The 26,498-nt window shown below is 38.8% G+C and overlaps 1 protein-coding gene across 1 annotated transcript in view; it reads left to right on the top strand.

The window, feature by feature from the left end:
* Nucleotides 1-415: 415 nt before the first annotated feature.
* sptlc2b (serine palmitoyltransferase, long chain base subunit 2b) overlaps nt 416-26,498 on the top strand; it is a 29,844-nt gene continuing 3,761 nt past the window's right edge. The window contains exons 1-11 of the mRNA XM_059356252.1: nt 416-634; nt 4,571-4,765; nt 5,332-5,486; nt 6,983-7,131; nt 8,508-8,632; nt 16,669-16,762; nt 17,738-17,843; nt 19,340-19,559; nt 20,191-20,317; nt 24,902-25,037; nt 25,347-25,476. Coding sequence (XP_059212235.1) covers nt 491-634; nt 4,571-4,765; nt 5,332-5,486; nt 6,983-7,131; nt 8,508-8,632; nt 16,669-16,762; nt 17,738-17,843; nt 19,340-19,559; nt 20,191-20,317; nt 24,902-25,037; nt 25,347-25,476 — 1,581 coding nt within the window. The 5' untranslated portion in view covers nt 416-490. The remainder of the gene's footprint in view (nt 635-4,570; nt 4,766-5,331; nt 5,487-6,982; nt 7,132-8,507; nt 8,633-16,668; nt 16,763-17,737; nt 17,844-19,339; nt 19,560-20,190; nt 20,318-24,901; nt 25,038-25,346; nt 25,477-26,498) is intronic.

Here is a 26,498-nt window from a genome sequence, read left to right as displayed (position 1 = left end):
ATTTTAATATCAATAAGCAAACAAAATAAGATTAATAAAGGCATGGCAAAGACATAATGGGTGGGTCATGGGTGTTTGTAATGCCATTATTAACACATATAAGCTTATAAACACACAATAGTGTTAATAAGCATCTTGTAAGGACTTACAAGGGCCTTATTACTTGTTAATTCATGGTTATTACCTTCTTATTATTATTGACCTTAATATAAAGCGTTACCTAATTTTCTTAAGTTTTATCTTAAGAACAGTTCTGTGAATCCGGCCCCTGGTGTGAGTGATGTGTTGTTTTATAGACGATCTTTGTACTGGAGGAAGGCCATTGGCCAATGATAGTAGTGATGGGCGTGGACTTCCGGCGAGCTGGTGCGGTCACAGTGCAGAGTGGGCGTTTAATCTGTCTTCTTCTCCAGCTCATACATGACTTCACGATAAACCTTTCACAAGTTGGGCAACTTCAAGTCGTGGAACTAACAGTCGGCCGACAAAGATGACGGAAAGCTCCGCAAACAAGCTGCTAAACGGAGACGCCTGTCACCGGACCTCAAACGGCAAAAAACCGAGTAAAAATGGCTTGGTGAAGAACCACTGCCTGTTTCAGCAGCCACACAAGTACCGTCGCCCCAGGGAGAAGGTAAGGCCCAGCCAAGTGCTCGACATGGAGCACCGTAAACAAGCATTGTTATCTTCTCTACTGTGTGGAGCACAAGAGTTTGAATTAAGAAAACATTGTTGGCTCATTTGTAATTCATTTCTCGTTTCGCCGTGTTTTACTCGTCTATAAATTCTTGTTTTGGTGTGTGTTTTTATTGCAGGCACGCCTAACGTCACCTCACAAACAAAATGGGCAACATTAGCTAATGTAGCTAATTAGTTCGGCTTATATAGCTATCATAACTATAGACATGTATACATATATGTATATGTCTATGATCATAATGGCCTGAGCTTAGCATTATGTCCCTATGCGACATATTTTAAGATAGTTGTTACCCGGAATTACATTTCTTTAACTTCATTTTTTTATCACGTGGTTTTCAAAATACCTACTATTTTTTTACCTTGTGGTTTTGAAACGCAATTTTAGCCTGTAAACTGTAGTATGTGCTCTGAACGGTGCACTTGTTTTGCGTTTTTAACTTCTTCCTCAGTGGTACGTGCCACCTGATCAGGGAGGATTGTAGTGTTGACTATTTGTAACCTTACACTCTGTTGTGTGTGTGTGTGTGTGTGTGTGTGTGTGTGTGTGTGTGTGTGTGTGTCGGATGAGGTTAGACCGGTCTCTGTTTACACTGACTCCAGTGTGAAGAAGACCAGGGCCCTGTTGTGTTATTACGAGAGAAGCTGTCTGTCTGTCTCCACATGACACTTAAGCGGGAGAGGAATGTCTCCAGGCTATGATGGGTGTGGTCCCTCGTAGGGTGGAATGAAAATCACTGAAAACAATATGTGTGTGTGTGTGTGTGTGTGTGTGTGTGTGTGTGTGTGTGTGTGGTGGAAGTGGGGGGCAAACACACATGCCTTTGTTTTTCTTTCGGTTTTTCAGTTTCAGCACAGAAGTGGAATCTTAAAAGAACACATACTGTGCATACAGACAGAAATGCATCTCTTGTATATATGAAAACATAAAATTCCAATTGCAACAACCCAAAACCACAGTGCTGCTGATTTCAACACAAAGTAGATTTACACAATTAGGTCCAGATGCTTTGGCTGTCATACTAATTCCATCCTTATGCATGATGTCTCCATCCTGCCGAGTTAAAGTAGAGCTGCAGGTCATATCACTGCTGATAATGCGATCGGATATTTGTGTGACTCCCAGCTGATAAAAGGAACTTGCTTAAGTAAACTGTTTGTAGCCACAAGACTTACACATTTTACCATGGCTGATTCTTTTTTTATTTCTCAGATGAATGAGACCATTGTGTTGATCATTTACTTCAGTGATGTCAAACGGTGTAATTAGGCCGACCGTGATGAGTACATCGATTACCACTCCTTGGAGTTTACTGATGCTTACGATTGCTATCAATACTAAAAACGTGACATCACGTCATCGTGTTGAGATATGAGCTCTGCTGGTTCCTGATAAGGCAACTGAAATTGGAGTCAGATGCACATGTACCTCTGTTTGAAAGAGGAACCTGGGTGTGTAAGAAGTCTGTCTCTGTACCTTCAGCTGGTCAAACTGACCATCCTCTGTCTCTTAACTTAAGTTAAAAAAGTACAGTATTTAGACCATTTGCATTACTGCATGCTAAGGTCTCAGTCACAGACCTGTAATTTGTATTGTCCCGATCTGATGATCTCAAACACAGTATATGGGCTAATCATGGCATCTTTTAACTGATCTATTTCAGTTATTGAGCTACCTTGACCTGACTCAGTCCTCCTTTTTATCTCACACAGGTGTTTGTACTCTTACTTAGTGTTTGTTGTCTGTCACTCCTCCACTCTGCTAAACCATGTGTGTGAAAGCAGAGGCTTTGCCCCACCCCAACGGCAGAATGCAGTATGAGAATTAGGTGTGTAATTTGTGCGCACCCAGTTTAATTTCAGCTCAGTGTAAGTCTCTAGATTTTTACTATCAAAAGGGTGTTTTAAAAGTGGTGGAGCCCAGTTCCTGCTTGGGAGAAAGTATGCTAATTTATTCATTTAATCAAATTGAACCAAAAACACAGAAAATGGGAGAAAGACATTCCATTTAGGCAGCGACAAGGCCAAAAAGCTTAGAGAGGGTTTCTTAGTTTATATTTTATTTCAATAAAAAACCCACCAATAACTTGGATGCAAGCACGTTTTTTTCTTTATGCAATGCAGAGCTATTCACTTGTCAGGCATAAACATCGGACTGATTCAAATAACTTTAAGGTACGACCCAGATTCCGAAAAAAGTTGGGATGCTGTGTAAAACGGAAATAAAAAATAATCTTGTTCAGAATTCTATCTATCTATCTATCTATCTATCTATCTATCTATCTATCTATCTATCTATCTATATAAAGCATTTGCAAACTGTTGCATTTATTTTTATTTTGTTTTTCACAGTATCCCACCTTTTTTGGAATTCAGTTTGTACTTGAAGTGTGCGCTGTGCAGCCAGGAGAACTGAAGTATTTCATTGGAACAATATTACATTTTTTCTCAGATCAGGGGCAAAAAAACTTAATTGGGGCATCCCTACAGCTATCAAGCTAGCCATAATCCCTATATTGACATTGACATTATAGGAAAATGGTACGAAACCGGATTTTAATTAGCAGGTAGTAACAAATTACCTCACTGACAGCTTTCAGATTTGTGGATTTAGTAGGATTAATAACTGCTCTTTAAAGTGAGCCGCAACTTGAATAGACAATTATTTATTGTTATTTACTCTGTTTAAGGCCTAGTGTGAAACACACACCATGTGCAAGCTTTTCTTGTTGTCTATGCAGTGTAATATGACCATCATCTGTTGAGCTGTAGCAATCATGTGACAGGGCAGATATCCACAGTTTGTTGGTCGGATGTTTTTCTGGGGACAGCTGCTGTGCTGTCCAGTTATAAATGGACGGCAGAGGACTTCCTCTTCTCAGTCCGTGTTTGTCCACAGGTATAAAAGATCAAACAAATATGTGACATCGGTCAAACTGAATTTAGCTGCTGTGGTTGGCATCAGTATGCAACAGTCTCTTTGAGTGGTGTACATGGAGGTGAATTGGTTTTTGTGCTCACTCTTTGACAGTTCACAAACCATGGCTTCTGGTCTGTTGATCTTTTAAAGCATTTTTTCTTACTTTCGAGAAAGGGACCCGTTTGATGGCTTTAAAGCACACACACACACACACACACACACACACACACACACACTAAGAGTGCAGTGCCCTCTGTTCCCTGGCTCAGAGGTATTTCTTTGAGAAGCATGACTGGTCACATGAGGTATGGTTGCTAAGCTGCGAGGCAGAGCTTGTAATAAGTAACCGCCCTCATTTGTTTAATGTCGGATTTGTAGACAGCCAGTTCACAGTCCAGCTTGAAATGATGCTGGTTTTTGTGGAGCTCCTTTTAGTGTGTGACCACATTTATATGGTCCCATAATCCAAGATCAATATTGCTATTCATAAAACTCAATGAATTAGAACCCTGGATTGATGGTCATTTTACTGCTCACTGGTCCACAGGGACCTGGGCATGGTTAGGGCTCCACGAATTAATGCGCTTATTGTAGCTTTTATTAGGTTTCTGACTCTTTCCAAGAAAAACACAATTTTAACAGATCAGCCCTGCTGTCGTCTACTGTGTGCCCAGCTTATCCTGAGTTGGTCTGCTTTGCTTTCTATCACAGTTTACTGGGCTGCCTAGTGGGGCAGCTTTAATGAGTAAACAGACTTGAAATGTGGATTACCTTTTTAAGAGGAGAAACTACAAGCTGGAATGTTGTTGTTTTTTCTGTTCCAACATAAAGTGCCTTGGCCTAAGATTTATTGGGGAATAAAATATCTTTGGTTTTACTACTTCTTGAATTATTTTAGTTATAACAATAATTGTGGTGTAATAACATTTTTTTTAATTTATTGTCCCCCAGAACCAAAATGTCACACACAACCCCAGCCTGTACAAGAAGCCCTTTTCGGAATCATTTGAGGAGACTCCACTACTGGTGGCCGTGCTCACCTACATGGGCTATGGTATCCTCACCGTCTTTGGCTACCTCCGAGACTTCCTTCGCCACTGGGGCATCGAGAAGTGCCACGTGGCTCGGGAGAAGGAGGAACAGAAGGTAAAGTAGTTTTTACATTAGATCCCTTTGAATGAAAATCCTTATTAAAAGTGTCTTTCTTTGAAAAACTACTTATGATACTTCAACTAAGTTTTTCCTGTATTTGTTTTATAAGCACAAGTTGCAAGATAGTTTTACTTTTATTGCAATTTTTCAGATATCTAAACCTAAAAAAGTGATACAAGTCACCTCCTGCTACATTTTGCTAAGTTAACACGACCTGACTTTCAATGTCATCAGATCACTGTACTTCACACTACACAACCTGCCTTCTGATCAGTAGCAGAGTGCTGTTTTCCCTCTGATCTGGGGCTTTTTTCAGGGCGTTTCAAAACTGGCTGCAAGGGGAAAACCAGGGCTAAAGTCACGTAGTGTGAACCGGCCGTTAACTGTCAAAGTGTTGCAGGTCTTTCACACTCTCTGTCACACCTATTATTTCTGGTTGGACAGGAATCATTGACTGTTGCCCTCGTCTGTCACAGAACAAAGTGGCTCCTTTGGAATATAATGAACTGCCAAGACATGCCATTAAGAATTCACCTCAACTTTCCCATTTCTCCCTGCAGGATTTCGTCCCCCTCTATCAGGACTTTGAGAACTTTTACACCAGGAACTTGTACATGAGAATTCGAGACAACTGGAACAGACCTATCTGTAGCGTTCCTGGTGCAAAGATGGACCTGGTGGAGAGAGTTTCCCATGACTACAACTGGACCTTTGAGTGAGTTTTTGCATTGTGGAGTGGTTGTTAATGTTTCTTGCATGTGCACAGAGTTAATTTAGAATTAAGGTGTTGTCCATGATGGTCATTACTCCCCCAGAGGTGTGTTTGTTTTTGTCCCACTGATCCTTAGCTCTACAGGAAGTTCACTATTTGCACTTTAAGTCACTGACCTCTTACTTACTTAATAAGCATGACGTAAGCCATGATTCAGATAGGTATGTTGAAAGCACGAGTATCTGTCACATGGTATTGAACAGAATCACAAACACAAAGCAGCACTCAACACAAAGGGGTAAATTCACAAACAATGGATTGTGGCCGCTGATAGCACCAAATATTGCGCAGCTCATGCAACTGCTATCTGCCCTGTCAGAAGGTCCAATTCACTAAAGATATTGCGCTAATTATATCGCAGTGCAAACACAACCATTAAGTTTTGAAGCTGAGCGCAATTTGCCTGTTTTACACGATTGCAATTATCCAAGTGGAAGAGTATAAATGTGCTAGAAAAGAAAGTATGGGTTGTGACGTATTGAGTCTTCAGAGGTAAGGGACAACAGCAGGTCTCCATTGATTATTTATATCCCCAGAGTTAGACCAGCCAATCGGTCAGGACCTAATACTAATGACAGCATATGTGAGTGCATCAGCTTTGCACATTATGAGAGTCGGACTGAGCCAGAAAAGAAGTTTATTTACCTTATTAATTTCTCCAGTATTTTAAAAAATGACGCGTAGGGAGCTGAGAGGAGAGTCCTGTCAAACATAAAGGAGTTTGAGTGGACCTTTTATTGGTCCTTATAAATGCGCTTCATTTACCACCAGTTCTCTGAAAACGCTAATAATTTCACTCTTAATACTTGTTGCTATAAGTACTGGTGTTTTGCAGTGAAGCTCATTTGCATAGAAAAGGCCTGATTTTGCACTAAATGTATGCATATTACCTCATTTAAATATGTGCAAATAGAACCCGAGCACCGAGAAATAATTTGCATGGCACTGCAGTTAGAGATGCAATTCACCCTTTGCAGGTGCTTTGAGAATTACACTGTTTGTTTTTGCCTTATTTACACGCTTGGTGGCCGCAAAAAGCCTCGCAATCCTTTTGTGAATTTGCCCCACAGTCTTCTACAAATGACAATAATAATAATACAATCCAAATCAATACATCTAACATCCGAATTCCCTGTCTTACACGGACTGCTTGAGTTCTGCTATGTTTTAAGACCTACAGCCTTCATAAGAGAAAACTGTCACATTTTTCCATTTTATCTTATTAGTATGTGCAATATAATATGAACTATTGCAAGCTGAATTCCGATGGGACAATATACTATTGTACAACTGCCTAAGCTATCGTTCACTGTGATAAAGGATAACATTGACAGGAGTTAGTTTCCAGGCAACCAGGGCAGACAAGTACACATGTTGAAGATAATTATTTCCATTGATGAGGAGTCAGGGTATCAGTTCTCTGTCGCTGTCTCTCTCAGACACACAGGCAGAGTGGTGAAGGACGTCATCAATATGGGATCATACAACTACCTCGGCTTTGCTGAGAACACCGGGCCTTGTGCCGACGCTGCTATCGAAGCCACAGAGAAGTACGGCGTGGGAGTGGGCAGCACCCGCTGTGAGATCGGTAAGGGTAGAAAAAGAGTTGCAAAATCATTTTTTTCATGATTTCTCACCATGTAAGAGTGCTTTTTATTTTATAAATGGAGTGATTTTATGATGAAGTGGACCACAGCTGCTCCCTCTTTTGTCCGTTGCTCTTTCAGCGTACAACAGAGGCTACAGGCTTAAGTGGTTTTGAAGGATTAAAAGGTTGAGTTTGAAATATAGTGAAGCATTGTGAAAGCTTTGAAGTTCAAGTCCGTTTCAGTTCAGCATCTAATTTGCTGCAGCCTCCTTTTTGACGTTGGCAGCCACTGATTAGTTTGTCACATTAAATCTTGTTATCTTTAGCAAAAGAAAAGCTCAGGCTCTTGGTGTATTTAGCTTATAGTGACCCTGTGGAGTCTTCTTTTAACGTGGCTGTACACGGATTATAGAGAATATCGATTGCCCGTACACGGCTCTCAACATGGCTAGCAGCAAATGATGTTCAAGCTACCGCCAGCGTCAACAAACTGCAACATTTGGGACAGAGCTAAGAGTGCAACCTGAGGGGACCCGCTGGGTGGCTTCCCTGACAACACCGTTATCCACAACAACAGTTTAGTTTTGTTTGCTGTCATCAACACAGAGGAGCTCAGATTAAAACACTGAGGGAGCGAGACTTCATTCTCTGCTCAGGACACCATATAGTAAATAGTTGTTTAACCCATTGAAGCCTGGAAAGCGGATATGTCGTTTTGTAGTATTTGTATAAGCTCTCAAATACTTTTTGAATTTCATTTCTATCTGCTACAGAGGCTTAAAATATATTATTTAGTAGAAGCGTTGACACTTCTGTTGAATTTCCAGAAAAACTTCAGGTTTTTAGGGGCTTATTTTAAAATCGCCCAGAGGTTTTACAGGCGTTTTAGGCCTCAATGGGCTAATGCTATATTCATGATCTGAATGTCATGTACTGCCCCTTTATAACACAAAGTTATCTTTACATTCAGTTTTACTCACCCAAGATATTTTGCAGGCATCCTATAAGATTGATTGTAAATCCAGCTATGTTTACATCCATGTTTTCTTGCTTGCTGATGCAGCACACATCTTGGTGTGTTCCAGCCACCTGTTCAGTAGAAGAGTGACCCATTGGTAGTGTAGCATATTACCCATATGTGCATCCTTGTGCACAAGATAACAAAACAGGGTCCCACTCATAAAAAACAGCACCATAGTGCTATTAGAAGTTTAAAAGCTCCACAGTGGACCTTTAAGGAAAGTGGGCTGACCTCACTGTTTGGTTAACAGGTTAAAGAAAATAAGAGAAATTTCAACATTTCTCCATGAAGACGACTTTGCAAGTTCCAGTACACTAAGGAAGTTGTAGTTCAACTGAGATTATGTCATTTTCAGGGAACCTGGACATCCATGAGGAGCTGGAGCAGTTGGTTGCCAGGTTCCTGGGTGTTGAATCATCCATGGCCTTTGGAATGGGCTTCGCAACCAACTCCATGAACATTCCTGCTCTCACCGGGAAGGTAAGGAATTTCATTCACTTCCTTTATTGTTGTTATTCTCTTCTTAGAATAGACAAACCTTCTTGATTTGATTACTTTTTAAATTATTTTTCTGTGATGTTATTTTTACAGTGGCTCCTGTGAATTTATGCCAGTGCCATTATTAACCGTTTTGCTGTTAAGGAAACACCGTTTCCTGTGTAAAGTGAAAACAAACCACGTTTTCAGTTGTTTGGCCAAGTTTGAAGGGTACAGACTGTTCCACAACACATTTGTTTCCGACCAAAGCTTTCAAAACGTGTCAAGGGCAACAATGCAGGGTTAAGATTGACATTCAACGTGTCCCAACCACTGTTGTTCTAACCCCAACAAGTTACACATTCCAGATTTTACTTGTGTCCTTCGCTTGAACAGGAAGTAGAAATCTTGAGCTGACAGGCGTGTGCATCTTGTGAGTCAAAGAACACATTTCCTGACAACCACATGAGTGAAACAAAGAGTGGGAGAAACTTAGAGTGAGACAGTATAGATTTGAGTCACTTGCCCTTGTCTCAAGGGTCCATAAATTCTTAACTATTCCTGTCTCTTTTCTGCTTGCTCAAATCTTAGTGATGGCATAATTGTGTGTTGTGTAACAAGCACATTTATTCATTGACCAGAAGAAGTGGTGTGACCTGTGTGAATGTTTGGGTGTGTTGACTTTAAGAGGTGGGTAAGGATTCAGCCACATGTATGATATAATGGGGGGAAAAATTCCATCCTGGGAATATATTGGCTTGGTTCTCATCAGTACATGTGGAAATTATATTATTTTTGTATTATAATCTTATACTCTAATCAAGAGAAATCTTATTGTGGCTTATATTTAACCTAAGTCATTCATGGTAAATGTTCACAGTCTGTGCAAGCTTCACACAGGGTTACGGGACCATTTAATTCAAATAGATCACATTTGGTTTGAGATCATTATTTCACAATTTCATAAAATAAACCATTGCAAAGTTCATACAAAGTTTGGAAAAGGATTAAATTTTAACCAATATGTTTTTATGGTTAGGGATTTGTTGGAATATGATTTAAATACACTGCTTAAACTGCTTGTTTTTTAACATAAGTTTCATCTACACAATCACTGGCAATACCAAAAATCTAATATAATATTTGAAATTAAAAATCCGTCATGAAAACAAATCGTCATATTTTTTTGTTGTATTTTGTTGTCTCGCACTACACGAGCCAAACTAGCTTGTAGCAAGCTAAGTCCTCTGTTAATCCTAACTCTTGATGTTAGCATTCATGAAATAATCATGATCAACACACAAACACTTCAGCTATTGAAATGTAGTGTTCATATTAATTGATCCCTGTGGGTATAAATGAAAACTGTTCAGGTTATGTTTCAAAGTTTCATTTATAGTAATAACTTGGACGTGAGGATAAAGACTTGATGAAAGAAGTCTGGAATTTCTTGGTTTAGGTGCTTGGAAAAAGCCTGAATTTTACTCTTAAAAAGCTGTGTGTGAACACTGTAATTAGGCAACAAGGATAATTGGCCAAACAAAAAAGAACTGGATGCTTTTCTGAGGACAGAAACCCTATATGGACATCATTGTGTTACTACATCTATTCCTGGCAGCAGGTATACTTAGTGACATTAAAGGTTCATGTGAACACCGTAATCTGAACAACCCTGGATCATTAGCTAGCCACACTGCTGGTATCTTCCAGAGACTTCCATTCAGTCTTCCTTAAAGAGGAATGATCACATCACAGTCTGGGCTAGAGCGTCATTGCTTAACACTAAAACACTCCAGGATGTGAAATCCTGGGTTTTTACTATTATGCAAAGGGATCTTTTAAAGAAGGTTGAATATATCTCACTGTTTGACTTTGGCCAAGTCAAGTCAAAGTTTATTTATAGAGCACATTTAAAAACAACCTCAGTTGACCAAAGTGCTGTACAGTTATTAAAATAGAATAAATCATACACAAGAGGGGCGCTGTAGAGCCGCGGACCAAGATGGCAGCTTAGAGTGGGTGCTCCTCGCAACTTTGTTAAAAGTTCTAGTTTAATAACTATTAACGCTTCTAAAAGATGTCTAAACAAACAACCCTTAAAGACTGTGAAAGCAGCTCCAGATCCCGTGGTTCTCAGAGACCCAAAACTACAACAACTGCGGTAGCCGATGATGCTAACGATCCAGCTGGCCCACGGAGTGACTTAGCTGCGGTGCTAGTCGAACTGCAGTCACTCAGTGCGACCGTCACCGCTATGAACACCAAGATAAGTACTCTTGATGGCTTTGGGGCAAAACTCGACAACATGGAGAGACGCATAGCTGAGATGAATAGCTCTGTCGATGCTGTGCAAAAGAGTTTTGCGGACCTTCAACATGACATCACTGCTAATGCTGAGCGGCTCACGGAGGCCGAAGGGCGCATCGGAGACGCCGAAGATAGCCTGCAGAGTGTGCATACGGAGCTGACTGACGCCGCTAAACGCATCACATACTTAGAGTCTAAGATGGAGGACCTAGAAAATCGTGCCCGGAGAAAGAACCTGAGACTGGTAGGGCTCCCCGAAAAAGCTGAAAAGACCCAGCCCATGATTGATTACATCCAGCGTATGTTGCCGGTCTGGCTGGGGCTCGAAGCCGCCAAGTCGTTCACCTTGGAAAGAGCGCACCGCACTCTGGCAAGACCAAGACCGGATCAGAGCAGAGCGGTAATCATCCGTTTCCTGCGATTTCAGGATCGTGAGTTTGTCTTCAACACATCCAAACAACGCTCGCTCACGCATGATGGTCACAAAATCTTCTTTGCTCAAGATGTATCAGCGGAAACCATGAAGGCACGGAGTCCATTCACTGCAGTGAGGAGAAAGTTCATTGAAGCTGGAACTTTTCGGGGATTCACCCTACGTCCTTGCAAAATGAGGGTTCTACACAACGGGAAGATAGTTCTTTTCTCCACACCAGAAGAAGCGGCGAACTTCATCCCAGACTCCTAAACTTCTGAATTCCGAGGATTATAGGTACCTACAGAATGACTAATATGATGGACAATATGGGTGCACAGTAGTTTAATATAATTTCTGCTAAGATGGATTTGTGTATATTCCGTACTTTATTATTTTAAGTATATGCAAAGCTGCTACTACCATATTTGGTGGACACTTTATTTTATGCACCTATTATTGACCAATACACTTGTTTATTTAACACAGGCTTCTGAGGCAGTTAAATCAAGAAGCGATAATAATGCTATGCTTCATTCTAGGACGATAAATGTTTTAATGTTCAGATTGGATGCGAGGTTGGGGGGGACCGCGTGGGCTGTCTGAGAGAAGTGCCTACAGTTAAACCACTCCTCATTAGTGTGGATTGGTGCTTGCCCTTACATGTTTAGTTTAAGTAAGGGAAGGGGGGGAGGGACTGAATTTCAAAGGTTAAGTGTTTTGTTATATGTCAGGTTAAGTTTGTATTTTTTCTGTTCTTTCCTTTTTTTTTTTTTTTTTTTTTTTTTTTTTTTTTTTTTTCTTTTTTTGGTCACACTCAATATGGTCATTTCTTTCACTGTACATGAACCAACATGGAAAGTCCAAAACTGTCTGATTTAAGATTTACAAGCTGGAATGTCAGAGGACTCAATAAGATAACCAAACTGAAACAGGTAATGAATAGACTTAAAAACCTACACTCTAAAATAATTTTTCTTCAGGAAATTCATATCACAGTCACTGAACTTAAACAGGTACAGCGTAGATGGTCTGGTCAGGTTATACATGCCACATATAACAATTACGCTCGAGGGGTTCTTATTCTTATCCATAAAACAATTCCTTTCCAACTTACCAATACTATCCGGGACCCCCAAGGAAGATTTGTGATAGCTCAGGGCAGGATCATGTCTCACGCATTGAATTTGGTCAGTATATATGGTCCTAATGAGGACAACCCAAAATTTTTTGAACATTTCTTCTTAACCTTGTCTTCATTATTTGGCTTCAATATTATTGGTGGAGATTTCAATTGCACTTTGAACCCATTGATAGACCGCTCTACAAAATGTGATCCCCATAAAAAACAATCTAGAAAAACAATTTTACAATATATCACAGACTTAAACTTATCTGAAATCTGGAGAAAAATTAACCCAGATAAATTGGAATATTCATGCTACTCAGGAATACATAAGTCCAGGTCTCGCATTGATTATTTTTTGGTGTCACAAGAACTGGTATCCAATATTAAGAACTGTTGGTATGACTGTATAGTTATCAGCGATCACTCCCCCATTTCTATGTCTGTACAAATGGAAAAGCTTCTACAGTCTCCCCCTAATTGGCGTTTGCATGTGAAGTGGCTTAAAAATCCGGAATTTGTTAAATATGTAGAAGATAAGATTGACGATTATTTTCAGATTAATACTAACCAAACTAATGCATGCATTAGATGGGAAGCCTTCAAGGCATATATTAGAGGGCAAATTATTAGTTTTACGAGCTCTAAAAATAAGAAACAAAAAGCAGAAATTAATAAATTAGAGAAGCAAATAAAATCTTTGGAAATAGATATAAATAATAAAGATGACCCTGAAAAACAAAAACGGTTACTAATTTTAAGAACGGAATACAATAAACTAACATCTGATAAAGCAGCAAAAAGTTTACTGTGGCTGAACCAGGCCTTTTATGATCAGGGAGAAAAGGCCGGCAAATTGTTAGCTTGGAGAATTAAAAAAACACAATCTGAAAGAGCCATTAATGGCATAACTACTCAATCAGGGGAGATATCAAATGATCCTCAAGATATTAATAATACATTTAAGGAATTTTATCAGACACTGTATACGTCAGAATGCTCCCCCACACCCACTTATAGAGATACCTTTCTTGATCAGCTCCAGTTTAAAACTCTCACAGAGGAGGTTAAAGAGGACCTGGATAAGGACATAACGGTGGAAGAGCTTTTGCAGGCCATTAAAAGTATCAACTCAGGCAAAGCTCCAGGGCCTGATGGCCTACCGATAGAGTTTTATAAAACCTTCCAGAAGCAGTTGTTGACTCCACTTTTGAATATGTTTAACGAGTCATTTAATGATGGTATATTACCGCCGACTTTAAGACTCGCTACAATAATTCTTATTTTGAAACCTGGGAAAACACCGACCGACTGCTCCTCTTACAGGCCTATCAGTCTTATGGGAGTAGACACAAAAATATTGTGTAAAGTTCTTGCTAAAAGGCTAGATCAGTATATCCCCTTTTTAGTACACAGTGACCAGAATGGGTTCGTACAGAGTCGTCAGGGTTTTCATAATATTAGAAGGGTTCTCAACATAATCCACTTTAAAAATAATACCAGGGATACAGCGTTGTTATCTCTAGATGCTAGACAAGCTTTCGATCGAATTGAGTGGCCTTATTTGTTTAACTTGTTACCAAGATATGGACTTGGGGGAAATTTTCTGAAATGGATAGAATTATTGTACACTAACCCTACAGCATGTGTAATGACGAATAACAATTTATCAAGTCCGTTAACGTTAGAGAGGTCAACTCGCCAGGGATGTCCTCTCTCCCCACTATTGTTTGTTTTGGCCATCGAGCCTTTAGCCATGTCCATTAGATCTGAAGCCAATTTGTCGGGTATAACAATCGGAGAGCATGAACATAGGATATCGCTGTATGCAGACGATGTGATTCTTTTTTTGTCGGACTTATCAAACAGTGTCCAGACATTACTACATTTAATTGATAAATTTGGTCAGTTTTCTGGATACAGTATTAATAATGCAAAGTCATCTATACTTTTTTTGAACAAAGAAGAAAGAACCAATCCAGTTATAAGTACACCCTTTTTTAATGCGAGGGAGGGCTTTACCTACCTTGGAATTAAGATTACCCCCCAAATTAATACAGTTGTTAAAGCAAACTTTGACCCGTTGATGAGAGAGGTACAAGATCTGCTTGAAAAATGGACAACAATGCCAATATCAATGATTGGCCGGATCAACATAATTAAGATGACTGTCTTGCCGAAATTCTTATATTTGTTTCAGTCACTCCCATTGCCACTGCCAAAATCATTTTTTAAAGAAATTAATACTGCATTTTGTAGGTTTATCTGGAATAATAGAAAACCCAGACTAAGACTCAGATTATTGTATCTGCCTTATGATAGGGGTGGATTACAGATGCCCAGTTTACAGTATTATTACTGGGCCGCTCAGCTGCGTAGTACTATGTTTTATTTTGTCACACACTCTCCTCCAGCATGGGTTCATATTGAACAAGCATCAGTATCTAAGCTACCAATAAGCCTATATTTATATTCAGCAGATTTAAAAACTTTAAAGAAAAAAACAACAAATCCCTTCCTTAAAAACTCTGTTGATATATGGTTTAAGGCTCATAGACATATTGGTGATACTCCCCCCATCTCTCAATTTTCACCTATTTGGGATAATGCGCAGTTCGCCCCTGGCAGGGCAGATGGTGGTTTTCAGGCTTGGGCTGACAGGGGGGTGCAAAAAATTGGAGACTTATATGTTCAGGGCACTTTACTAACATTTAAAGACCTTTGTTTGAAATATTCAATTCCAAAAAAACACTTCTTTAAATACTTACAATTGAAGCACTTCATCTCATCAAAGCAGCACCAGGCTACACACGAGCCACCACTGTCCTGCCTTGAGGGCATTGTGTTAAAACATATGAATGGGAAACAACAAATTTCTACATTATATAAAACACTTGTATCACATGATGAGGAATCTAGTCATGATAGAAGGAGGGCATGGAGTTTAGATATTAAGGAAGATATTGAAGAGGCTGAGTGGACATTAGCTTGTTTGAAAGCTCAATCACAAACCATTAATACTCGAATGAAATTGCTACAACACAAGTGGTTAATGAGGACATACATAACCCCTGAGAAACTCAACAAATGGTCACCTGACATTCCAGATACATGTGTGAAATGTATGGCTGAGAAAGGTTCTTTAATTCATTGTGTATGGGAATGTCCTAAGCTGGTAGATTTTTGGAAAAGGGTAGTCCACACTCTAAGAATTATCACAGGTATTAAGGTACCTTGTATAGCAAAACTTTGTATTTTAGGGATATACCCTGATTGCTTTTCTGTTAATTCTAAGTGTAAGACTCTGATCAACTTTGGCCTCCTGCAGGCCAGGAGGATGGTTGCATTATCTTGGAGAGAGACTGAAGTATCTTCTACACAATCTTGGATTAGAGAAATGGCAATGTGTGTTACATTAGAAAAGCTAACCTATGTAATTAGGGGTAAAGTGCAAGAATTTGAAGAGGTGTGGACACCCTTAATGGACTTTCTCAAGCAACAGTAGATTATATTTATCTGTAAGCATAATGAGTGTAACAATTTTTTTTTTTTTTATTATTATTATTATTATTATTATTTTATTTTTTATTTTTTTTATATATTATTATTTGTTGTAATTGTTATTTATATTCACACACTTTTTTATTTTATTTTAATTTTTACTCATTTTATTTAATTTATTTTTTGTGTATGTGTGTTCAGCGGGGTCTGCCTGCTTTTCATTATGTGGCTAGTGTGGTGAGTGTTGATGTGTTGTGTATGTTCTTATTGAAAATTAATAAAAACATTGTTCAAAAAAAAAAAAAAATAAATCATACACAACTGGGTATAAATAAAAACAATAAAAATAATAAAATACTAAAAACAGTAAAAACAATAGAATAAAATAGTAATAAAAACTCAATCCAAAACAGAGTTAGAGATACAAAAGACAAATAAAAGGGTAAAAAAGTAAAAAAGAAAGCCAAGGATTCTTGCCTAGCTGGGACTGAACGCCAAGGAGAATAAATAGGTTTTTAATAATGTTTTACAGTGCTCAACAGACTGTGCAGCTCTGACCTGGAGAGGTAGGCTGTTCCACACCAAAGCTGGTGGCTAATTACGGTTTGCTGCCTCCCTGATCATCCGCTAACAAAGTCATAGCACTGCAACATTTGTTTATCAATCATCATCTGTTTTTCTTCTCGTTTTTAGGGTTGTCTTATTCTGAGTGACGAGCTGAATCACGCTTCGCTGGTGCTGGGTGCCCGCCTGTCTGGCTCCACAATTCGGGTCTTCAAACACAACAGTGGGTGACCTCTAATAATAAGCACATTACCTATGAACAGTTAGATAAAATTTTAGACTTTAAATACACCCAGTGTCTGCAGTAACACACAACACATAGGATTATAGTGGTTACAGTGGATCTTTCCACGCTATGAGACAGGGTTTAGGTATAATCTGCTTTACCCAACAGGAGAGTAAATGCATTTAATCTGGGTGTGAGTTAGAGCAAGTTGCTTCACTTAATGCAAATTTTCTTTACAGCACTTCGCTTGCTTTACTTCTACAGTTCTACATTTGTTTAAAGGCATCGTTTGGATTCTTTAAAGCAGGGTTGTATGTTAGTCTGCTTGTGTTACTTTGTGATTTAGGTGTTTTAAAGGGTTTGTTCAGATTAAAATTGGCCAGTGATAAACAAACAAACTTGTCAAGGCAGCAGTAGACCTGCAACTCCTGTGTTACGTAAGGTACAATGACTGTGTTTGTCAAAGGAGTCAGGTGGTTTTGAAGAGAGCACTGATGGACATAACGGCTTAAGTAAGCTGTCAGAAAGGGTCTCCTGACAGCAATTTAAAGCAGTGAAATATTGTAAACACAGTGTAGACTTATTTTTTGTAGGTTGCTTAATACTTAATACTGTGGCCATTCCACTGGTGTGGACAGGGGCTGACTATGGTTGCTTATCTCATACAACTACAATTCAAAATATCCCTTTAACTACAACAACAGTAGGGGTGGTGTTTTTTTGTTTGTTTGTTTTGGTTCAGGGTGAACACACAGAGACACACATATGCACACAGACACCACTGTTAGCCAAACTCACACTGAACAACCAGGAACCAGGCAGGTTGACACCAAGAAAACGCTCCCAAGCTCCTCAAAGGGTTGAGATCATAAAATATTGACACTCATCCATTAATTAAAGGAAGCTCTCCTATTACTTTTGGGGAATAAAATCTATCCTTAGACAACAAATGTTTTTTTCTGTGTATTGCAGACATGCAAAGCCTGGAGAAGCTGCTGAGAGATGCTATCGCACACGGGCAGCCAAGAACACATCGACCCTGGAAGAAAATTCTCATTGTGGTGGAGGGCATTTACAGGTATACACAATGATCTTGCTCTCACACAATTACATCTGCACTCATACACACAAACATACATGCTTGCATGAGCTAGATAATTCAGCCAACTTGGCTAATTAAGTTTATTCCTGTTTATATTGTTAAGTATTTTCAAACCATTGCTGTATCACATTTCACTGTGTTTACTGCCAATTAATTGGCAGCCACAGTCGTCTGGGTGAGGACTCATTAATCTTTATTTAGCTTGACTGGCATTCGTCACTTTATTTGTACATCTAAGAGGAGGCATGGAAACACTTTCCAACAGATAGTAATGTTTGATGCATACCAGGAGTTGGAATGTTACCTTTTTAAGACCTATGACAGGATTAGGAAATCACTACCTTTACACCATGACAACATAATGTCTTCAAGGCTGTTTTTATGATAGAAATGTCCCCATCTTTACTAACTAATTTGCAGTAAAACAACAAAGCACTTAAATGTAAGTGAGAGGTCACTGTAGGACACGTAATTTCAGACAGGTTCTTGAGGCCTTAACACACTGGGGGCTTTGGTTTTTCATGTAATTAATTCACACGTCAATATATTTCTTTTGAACGTTTTTTGTCATGCATGCTTTCACACAGAATGTGAAGATTATGCAATGAAAAACCACGTTATTGTATGTGGAACAAAACATCACATTATCCTCTGTAGTGTAGCAGAGGGTTATGAGTTGCACTTATACTTATGAGTATTATAAAACCATAAGATCGAGGCTCTGTAAAACCAAACCAAGACCAAAAACTTCATTTCTTTTTTCAACCTTGACAAAAGGCAGCACATTCCAGATCCGTTCCTTCCATTGTTACCTCTGACAATAAAAGCCATAGACACATACACTAGGTAACTGTTTACAAGAGGGAACTGTTTACAAGAGGGAACTCAAATCCACGCAAAGCATTTCCCTAAAAGGAAACTCAGTGACGTCAGACAGACTGCCAGACATCTTCTATTTGATGCTAAATATTCTCAGGCAAGTATTTAGCATTCTCATGTGTGTAAAGACCTTCAGCCATGACGGCAGCACTCCCTTATATCACTTTGTTTAAATATAGCAAATAATGGCGATTTGGAAGTGTGCCAGCTCTCCTTTAAACATAATGTATTCCCTGTTCTTTGCAGTGTACTAACTATAAAGGCAATCAATCCTGTTGATCAATAGAGTTGTCAGAGAAACTGCTTGACATACTCAATGTCTCGTGCTAATGGAATTTTAATGAAGTTTCATTTCCACTGGGATTTCGAAAACAAAAGCTTCAACACCTGCACACATGCAACTACATGAAAAATAAACAGTTGTCTGTAGGATCAGCTGCTCACACGCTCCCTCAATTACACTGCAGCTTTCTGATGTTGGGGTTAGATGTGGGTATCAGTCTAACATTACAAGTAAACTTATTTATAAGTTTTAGTTTTTGCACAGATAAGTTGTGGCACTTTGTTGATGTTTCTTGTTTTTTGTCCTGAAGTATGGAGGGGTCCATTGTGCGTCTACCAGAGGTTGTTGCCCTGAAGAAGCGCTACAAGGCGTACCTGTATCTGGATGAGGCCCACAGTATCGGGGCCCTGGGGCCTAACGGCAGGGGAGTGGTGGACTACTTTGGCTTGGATCCTAAAGATGTCGACATCATGATGGGAACATTTACCAAGAGCTTCGGTGCTGCAGGAGGATACATCGGAGGCAAAAAGGTTGGTTGCATGGATAAAACTAATGCTGCAAGGCCAGACAGTGAAATATGAAGCCTTCTGTGTTGTTAGGAAATTATGAATCATAATGATTACAGTAGCTGAAGCACTTAGTCAACGTCTTTAGGGGCCTCAGCTATTTCCTTACTCCTGAGACAAGCACGTTGTGTGTCATTCACTTTTGGTATTGGTCAACACTATTTACCAGCAATGAGGAATGTAGCTTCCTGTTCTCCTGAAAGAGAATTGATTGAGTGTGAGCTTTCATTTTCCGTCAGAGTAGTGCTGCAAACAAGGCTGCTAGCCAGGGTTAAAACTAACTACATCTCGAAAAACAAAACATGTGCTTGAAATAATGAAAAATATGTTGTAAACAACCAAGAATAAAGCCAAAGCAAATGAGAAACTGTAATAATTGTCAAAATATTTGAAAAATCTGTCGGTCAGAATTGTATTTACACCCAGTGATTTTATCTATCAGTGCTACCACATTGAAACAACTGTCTCTCTTTAGACTTTTTTATTGTTCTTAATTATGCAACAGTCTTCTGTGTTGGCACACTAACCAAATTAGATATATTGGTACCCTGTTGTTATTGAAAAATAATTTAATTTCATTCTAATTATTTTTCAGGAGCTGATCGACTACCTGCGGCGCCACTCTCACAGTGCCCTGTACGCCACCTCCATGTCCTCTCCTGTAGTCCAGCAGATAATCACCTCTATGGAGATCATCATGGGAGAGGACGGGACCACACTGGGTACGTGCCACGAAATTACACTAATCACTTAGAAGTGCATCTCTGTATTGGCAGGAGTGTCGTGTTTCTGAAATGTCCAAGATTTCTAATGGGTTTTCCGTCCGTGTAGATTCACAGTACTGGTTTTATATAGCATGCGCTCCCATCAGTGGCCACACGATGGCAGTATAAGCCTGCGTCTCAGAATTAATTCCTGTCTGTAGCAGATGACCAACGTTAGTGACTACGACATTCAACTTACATCAACCAGGCCACTTTTTGTACTTTGACTCCTTGATACTGAGTATGTTTGTTTACCTTGGGAATGTTTCATTCCAAGCCAGGAGATAAAGGCTACTATCTATGGTTGACTAGCAATTATTTACCAGTAAATAAAGGTGTGTTAGGCAACCTTATCAAACTATGTCCCATGTGTGAACCTATTTTAGATATGATGTAAATGCCACTGGGGTGTTTTTAGAATGTCACATAATCTTTTTTTTTTTCAAGAGGAGTGACATTTTGGAGTCCTCTAAGAAAATATATTACTATTTTCTAAAAGTTTCACTCATATTTTGAGGATCACTCTTGTAAGCTGAAGAGTTGCTCTTTGAAATATTTTGAGAGAATATCATATAAGGATTGCTGTTTTGTACCCCCGTGTATCAAACTACCATCTTAATTTATTTTTCTTAAATATCCCTTGAAACTGCTATGTTCATTTTGCACTAATGTTCTTAATTAAATTACCAAATACTTAGTACTTTTAAGTTTCATTCACACATGAGTATACATGCTTTATGATGTGTTTTTATTTAATTTAGATTTTTATGGATTCAATTACAAGAAAAAACATGCTTTTTCAAGACACATATCCTATAAAATGACCTATCCCAATAGATGGGGTTCATACACAGTGTTAGATGTTAAGAAAATGCTTAAGTTAAACCTTCATGTTTTTAAAGTTAAGAATATGTTTACATTTGAATATAGTCCTTGAAAAAGTTTAACATATTCTGGTGCATCATCTACATAGTTACTCATGTACTAAATTTTGATAGCAATATTAAATAATCATGATCAAAACATAAAATCAAAGTATGGCTATATTGCCCAGATCTGATACCAAATCTGATGATGGCAAAGTAAAACATGCAGTGTAATTGATCATCTCTGTACTCGGTTGTCTTTATCTTTACGGGATGCGCATTATTAAAACTGAGGTGTGGACTACCTCCTGTCTGATGGAAGGGCTTGAAGTGGTGGTATGTTGACTCTTCTACCCTTTGCCTTTATGGCTTTCAGATGTGTGTTTCTTTGTGTCTGTGCTTCTTTGCCTTCATGCTGGGTACAAAGCAGCATGGTGCTTAGGACCAGAGATCTGTGCAGATCAGACTCTGTTGGACTCATCTCCTACACAAACAAACAGGTCACTGAGTTTTGTTTTTCTTCCAGAGCGGCACCCCCTTTACTCTTTACGGTACTTGATTGATGTAGCCTCCCTTAAAATGCTGACTTAAGATCAGATTACCTAGCTCCCCAGTCATTCAGTCATTAGGTACAGGAATAAACACCTGAAGAAAACTTTCTCGCACGACTGTTCCACAATGTCATCAACTCGTTCTCCAAACTAGAAGCGACGGCCAAACTGGCTGACCTGACAACATATCCCAGACTGACAAGTTTCCTTGTAGGAGGCGAACAATGACAGTCTGATTGGTTGCAGCCCTATCACTGTTGAAATTCAGGCCTTTGAAGACTCAGACACTGACACAAAGTCAAAGTGACAGTTGAGCTGCCTGCTAACAGTTTGTTGCTCAAGTTGCTGGGGACAGCTGCTCGTGGTTCCAGGCATCGGCCTGCATCATAAAGGACATTTGTTGTTTGAAGCTTACATCAATCAAATATGGAGATGGGACATAAGGGTTCAGGAGGGGCAAAGCTTTCTTCAATATGAAAAGAATGCTTAAGTGCGTAAAAAGCAAAATATGCTACTGTATTTTTGCCAATTGATCCCTCAGTAATGAGAATAGCTTTGGATTCCTTGACTGAGGAAAAACAAGGTCTGGATAAATATAATGTCAGACTTTGTTGTGTCTCAGGGTGCTTTGAAGTCGGGGTGTTTCTGCTCTTTTTTTTTCAGCACAGCCAGGCAGATGTGTGTTGCTGTAGGCGCTTTTCGCCATATGGTTATTTGTTTGGTTAAGATGGTATCTCTGGAGGCTCAGCCTGAGGATTCAGTGAGTGAATCCACAGTGTGCATCAGACTGACACGTGAGAATTGATGCCTGTTTAGTTTCAGCCCGTTGACCTCGACCTTTAAGAATCCTGGTTGTCTTCAAAGGCAAGTGGTGCAGCAATGTCTCCAAATCAGTGAAGGAAATAAAAAAGGTGTTTACTGATGACTTTTGCACTCATCCTATTGATATCTTTCTTTCGTTCACATGGCTTTGTTACTGGAGCAGGACTTGGCTCATTCATTGGGATTTCTTACTCCACCTTTGATGAGTTATATTACAGTAACTTGGGCTTGTGTTGTCAGATGATATATATGTATTTCAAGGAGGCTAAATATTAGAACACACAAAAAAATTCATCAATGATTAGAGAACTCTACAAAAGTGAATGCTGTGTTCTGCACTTGGTCTCTCAACGAGAGCTAGTAATGCAGTTTTATGAGGCTTAAGCATAAAAAATAACAAAAATAATAATAAAAACCTACAATAAGTGTTGTAGGACCTGCACACCCACAGGTGTTTTCACTTATTGTGACTGATTAGACCTCTGTACATGTTTCCTGGAACTGCGGGTGGTCACCACATGCACTTATAGGAGTAGTAAAGGTGTAAGTGTCCCAACAGGTGCAACTGGAGAGTGAGGAAAATGCCAATCAGGAACAGGATAATTAGATGAAGTCTAATCAGGCAAATTAAGTGAAAACACCTGTGTGGGTGCACCACGGGTCAGAAAGGCCTTTAAATCAAAGAAGTTCATAGAGCAAAAAATGTTGCTTACTTGCAACAGAACAACTGTTTTCATATGTTGTTGTTTTTTTTCTCATCAGTTGGAAATTTAGTCTTCATTAATGAGTCAAGCTACAGTGACAGTAAAGTAAGGCAGGTTTTCCAACCTAAAGACTTATTAGGTATAAGGTTCTATAGTAATTAAACTGTTGTCCAAGTTTGCTTTGAGTAAGAGTAATAAGCTTAAAGGTCACATTTGTAAAAATAGATTTACATGCCTTTTTGGTTGTAAAGCAGGTCTAGGTGATTAGAAATGCTGTGAAAGTATCAAAACACTCAATCCACAGAGAAATGTACCCAGCCTGTGTTCATAAACTGCTTTTAAACGAGCTGTCAGGACTTCTGTAAGTTTGTGATGTCACAACTATAATAATATATATATGGGTAGAAAGTGTTGCTACAGTGCTGTTACAGTCATTTGCTGGCTGCAATGATGGTGCAGAGGCACTTATAGCACTGATACTGAAAATCGGACACACTGACCAATCAGAGCAGAGAAGGCTTTTCAAGAGGGGGGTCTTAAAGAGACGGTTGCTAAAATGGATTGTTTCTAATAGTGAATACAGGTATATTCAGACAGACATTATGAGGAAAGACAATGTGTCTTTTCAACATTAAAGCATGTAAATGTGCTAGTAGAAACCATAATCTGTATATAAATAATAGTCATAGTCACTGTGACGTCACCCATTGGTTTGTGTTGGAAGCATCAGTTCAGCGTTACACTCGTCGCCATCTTGTTTCCGATACGGGGAGCAGACCATATTTGGACTGTGGAGGAGCGAGAGGGATCTGATCACTGACTACAGCCTCTCTACACCTCAACCTGACTGAGAGAAGCTGCTGCTAATTCATGTTAGCATTAACTGGAGCATTGACTGGAATGTTAATTTTGGCTAGCAAAAAAACAAAAACAAAATGTTTGTTACTGACCTCAGAAAACTGACCAGCGACTCCTTGGAGTGTCTGTTAGTCCAACCAAACACTGAACAAGACATTTTTACTGAACAAAACATTCAAATAAACTGTCATTAAGTGAAAATACAGTGAAAGGGTCAAAGTTGTGAGACCAAACCACTAAACGTCCTTTTTTATATCTACATAATGTTATAAATAACTTAAGTGCCATGGATAAGCATTGCTTATCTCTGCTTCTCTCCTGATGATGGCTGCCCTTGTTAGTGACCTGTCAATCAAAGGTAGCCACTCCCCAAATCATACGATTCTTTATCTTCTATTTTCTTCTAAATGGGGGCCATTATTTGAACTATTAACATCAAATTGTCTAGGTTTTTTTTACTAGCGATTCAGACTATAGTGTTGTCCTAAAAAAAACTTCTGAGACAATAGATCAAGTGAGAAGTTTTCTCATTTTGCATTGAAATTAATGGACAGAATTTTTTTGCAGCCAAACTTAGCACCCCCTGCTGGAATTTTCGTTAGAATGCAGCTTAAGGCACTTTGCCTCCCTGCTAGAAACACAAAATACAAGTATAAACTTGAGGACTATATGTCCACTTTAATAAAAGATCTATGCTCACTTTGTTAAATATCCCTCGATCTGTTTATTTTTTTCCTCCAGGTGCTGACCGCCTCAGACAGCTATCGGAGAACACCACCTACTTCCGCAGGAAACTCCGTGAAATGGGCTTCATCATCTACGGCAATGATGACTCGCCTGTAGTGCCCATGATGCTCTATATGCCTGCCAAAATTGGGTATGGAATTCTTCTGCATTTCATATTATCAGATGTATTTTCAATGCCTTACACATCAAGCCTAATTAGGATCGCTAATCGGACAAATCTTGCAAATGAGTTCACATTTGGAAAAGACATAAAGTCGTATTCTCTAATTTCAATTACTTTTATTACTGTTGTCCCTTTTCCAATTACAGTCTGACTCTGTGTGGAAAACTGTTTATGATTTCACTTTCACACATTAAAGAGAACACCATCTAAGATGTGGTGATGGATCACATCATCACTTAGTGTTCCGCTGTGTCTAATGTTGCCGTTTCTTTTTAGGGCATTTGGTCGGGAGATGTTAAAGAGAAACATCGGCACAGTGGTTGTCGGCTTCCCAGCAACACCCATCATCGAGTCGAGGGCACGTTTCTGCGTTTCGGCTGCCCATACGAGAGAGATGCTTGATACAGTAAGTCATCCAAAACTAAGTCCAATCATTGTCCGTATGCAGGAAGCAAGCTGCCAAAATCAAACTTCCTAGTTCAATGACGCGATAAATGAATCGATATGCCATTATATGTGCCAAAATAATTAAAAAAATAAATGTAGGCATTAATTGATAAGATATGACGTAAATTTTCTAAAAAAATTCTATTGTTATTTGCTTATTTATTTGTATCTATTAATTCCACTATTTGTTTACTTCCCTATTCATTTTCCCCTTTTTTATTTATTAATTTGAATATTTTTTAATACATTTTTTAAATGTATCTATATATTTTTTATTAATTTATTTAATTTCTTTCTTTTTTATATTTTTATTTTTACTATCCTCTGCATTTTTACCCATGTATTTCCCCAAACTTGTTTAATCCTTTTTTTTCTCAATATTGAATAGTGAATTAATCTTCATTTAACCTTATTTTTGGTACATTTAATGACATATTCATTTATTTATCAAGTCTTTCATTTATTTGTTTATTTTTCTGGTAGGTTCCATCATCCATATGTCCAAAACACAAAATGTAATTTCTATATATTTTTCTTCAATATTAAAAATAAGTGAATGCAGATTTTTCTTTTAATTGTTACATTAAAATTCAATTAACAGCAGAGACATTTTTCTGCCTTTTTTTTATTTTATTGCAGAAGCCTTTCTTGGATGTCTTGCCATTAAAAGACCATCTTAAAACTGAAATGGTGTAGTGATATGGTAGTAGTTTCCACTTGCAGTAGGAACAAAACACTTCAAAATGGGCATGAAAATCACATTAGAATGGCCGTTACCATGTCAGCACAAACTGGAAAACTGCTTCTAAGGATATTTGCATTTGTTCCACTGTCACCTCTTATATGCATCAGTGAGATAATACCTCTTTTCTGATTTGGCAGATGAGTAAAACTAGTTTCCTGGACAATCTGGGCGCTATGCTTTAATTGAGTGCTGCCAGCTCCTATATTTTGTTGTTATTTAGCATCCAATATGTCTAG

This window comes from Centropristis striata, chromosome 18 (assembly GCF_030273125.1).
Source record: "Centropristis striata isolate RG_2023a ecotype Rhode Island chromosome 18, C.striata_1.0, whole genome shotgun sequence".
NCBI classification, from domain to species: Eukaryota; Metazoa; Chordata; class Actinopteri; order Perciformes; family Serranidae; genus Centropristis; species Centropristis striata.
The sequence above is the reverse complement of the archived record's forward strand: the minus strand, read 5'-3'. Positions and strand labels throughout refer to the sequence as shown.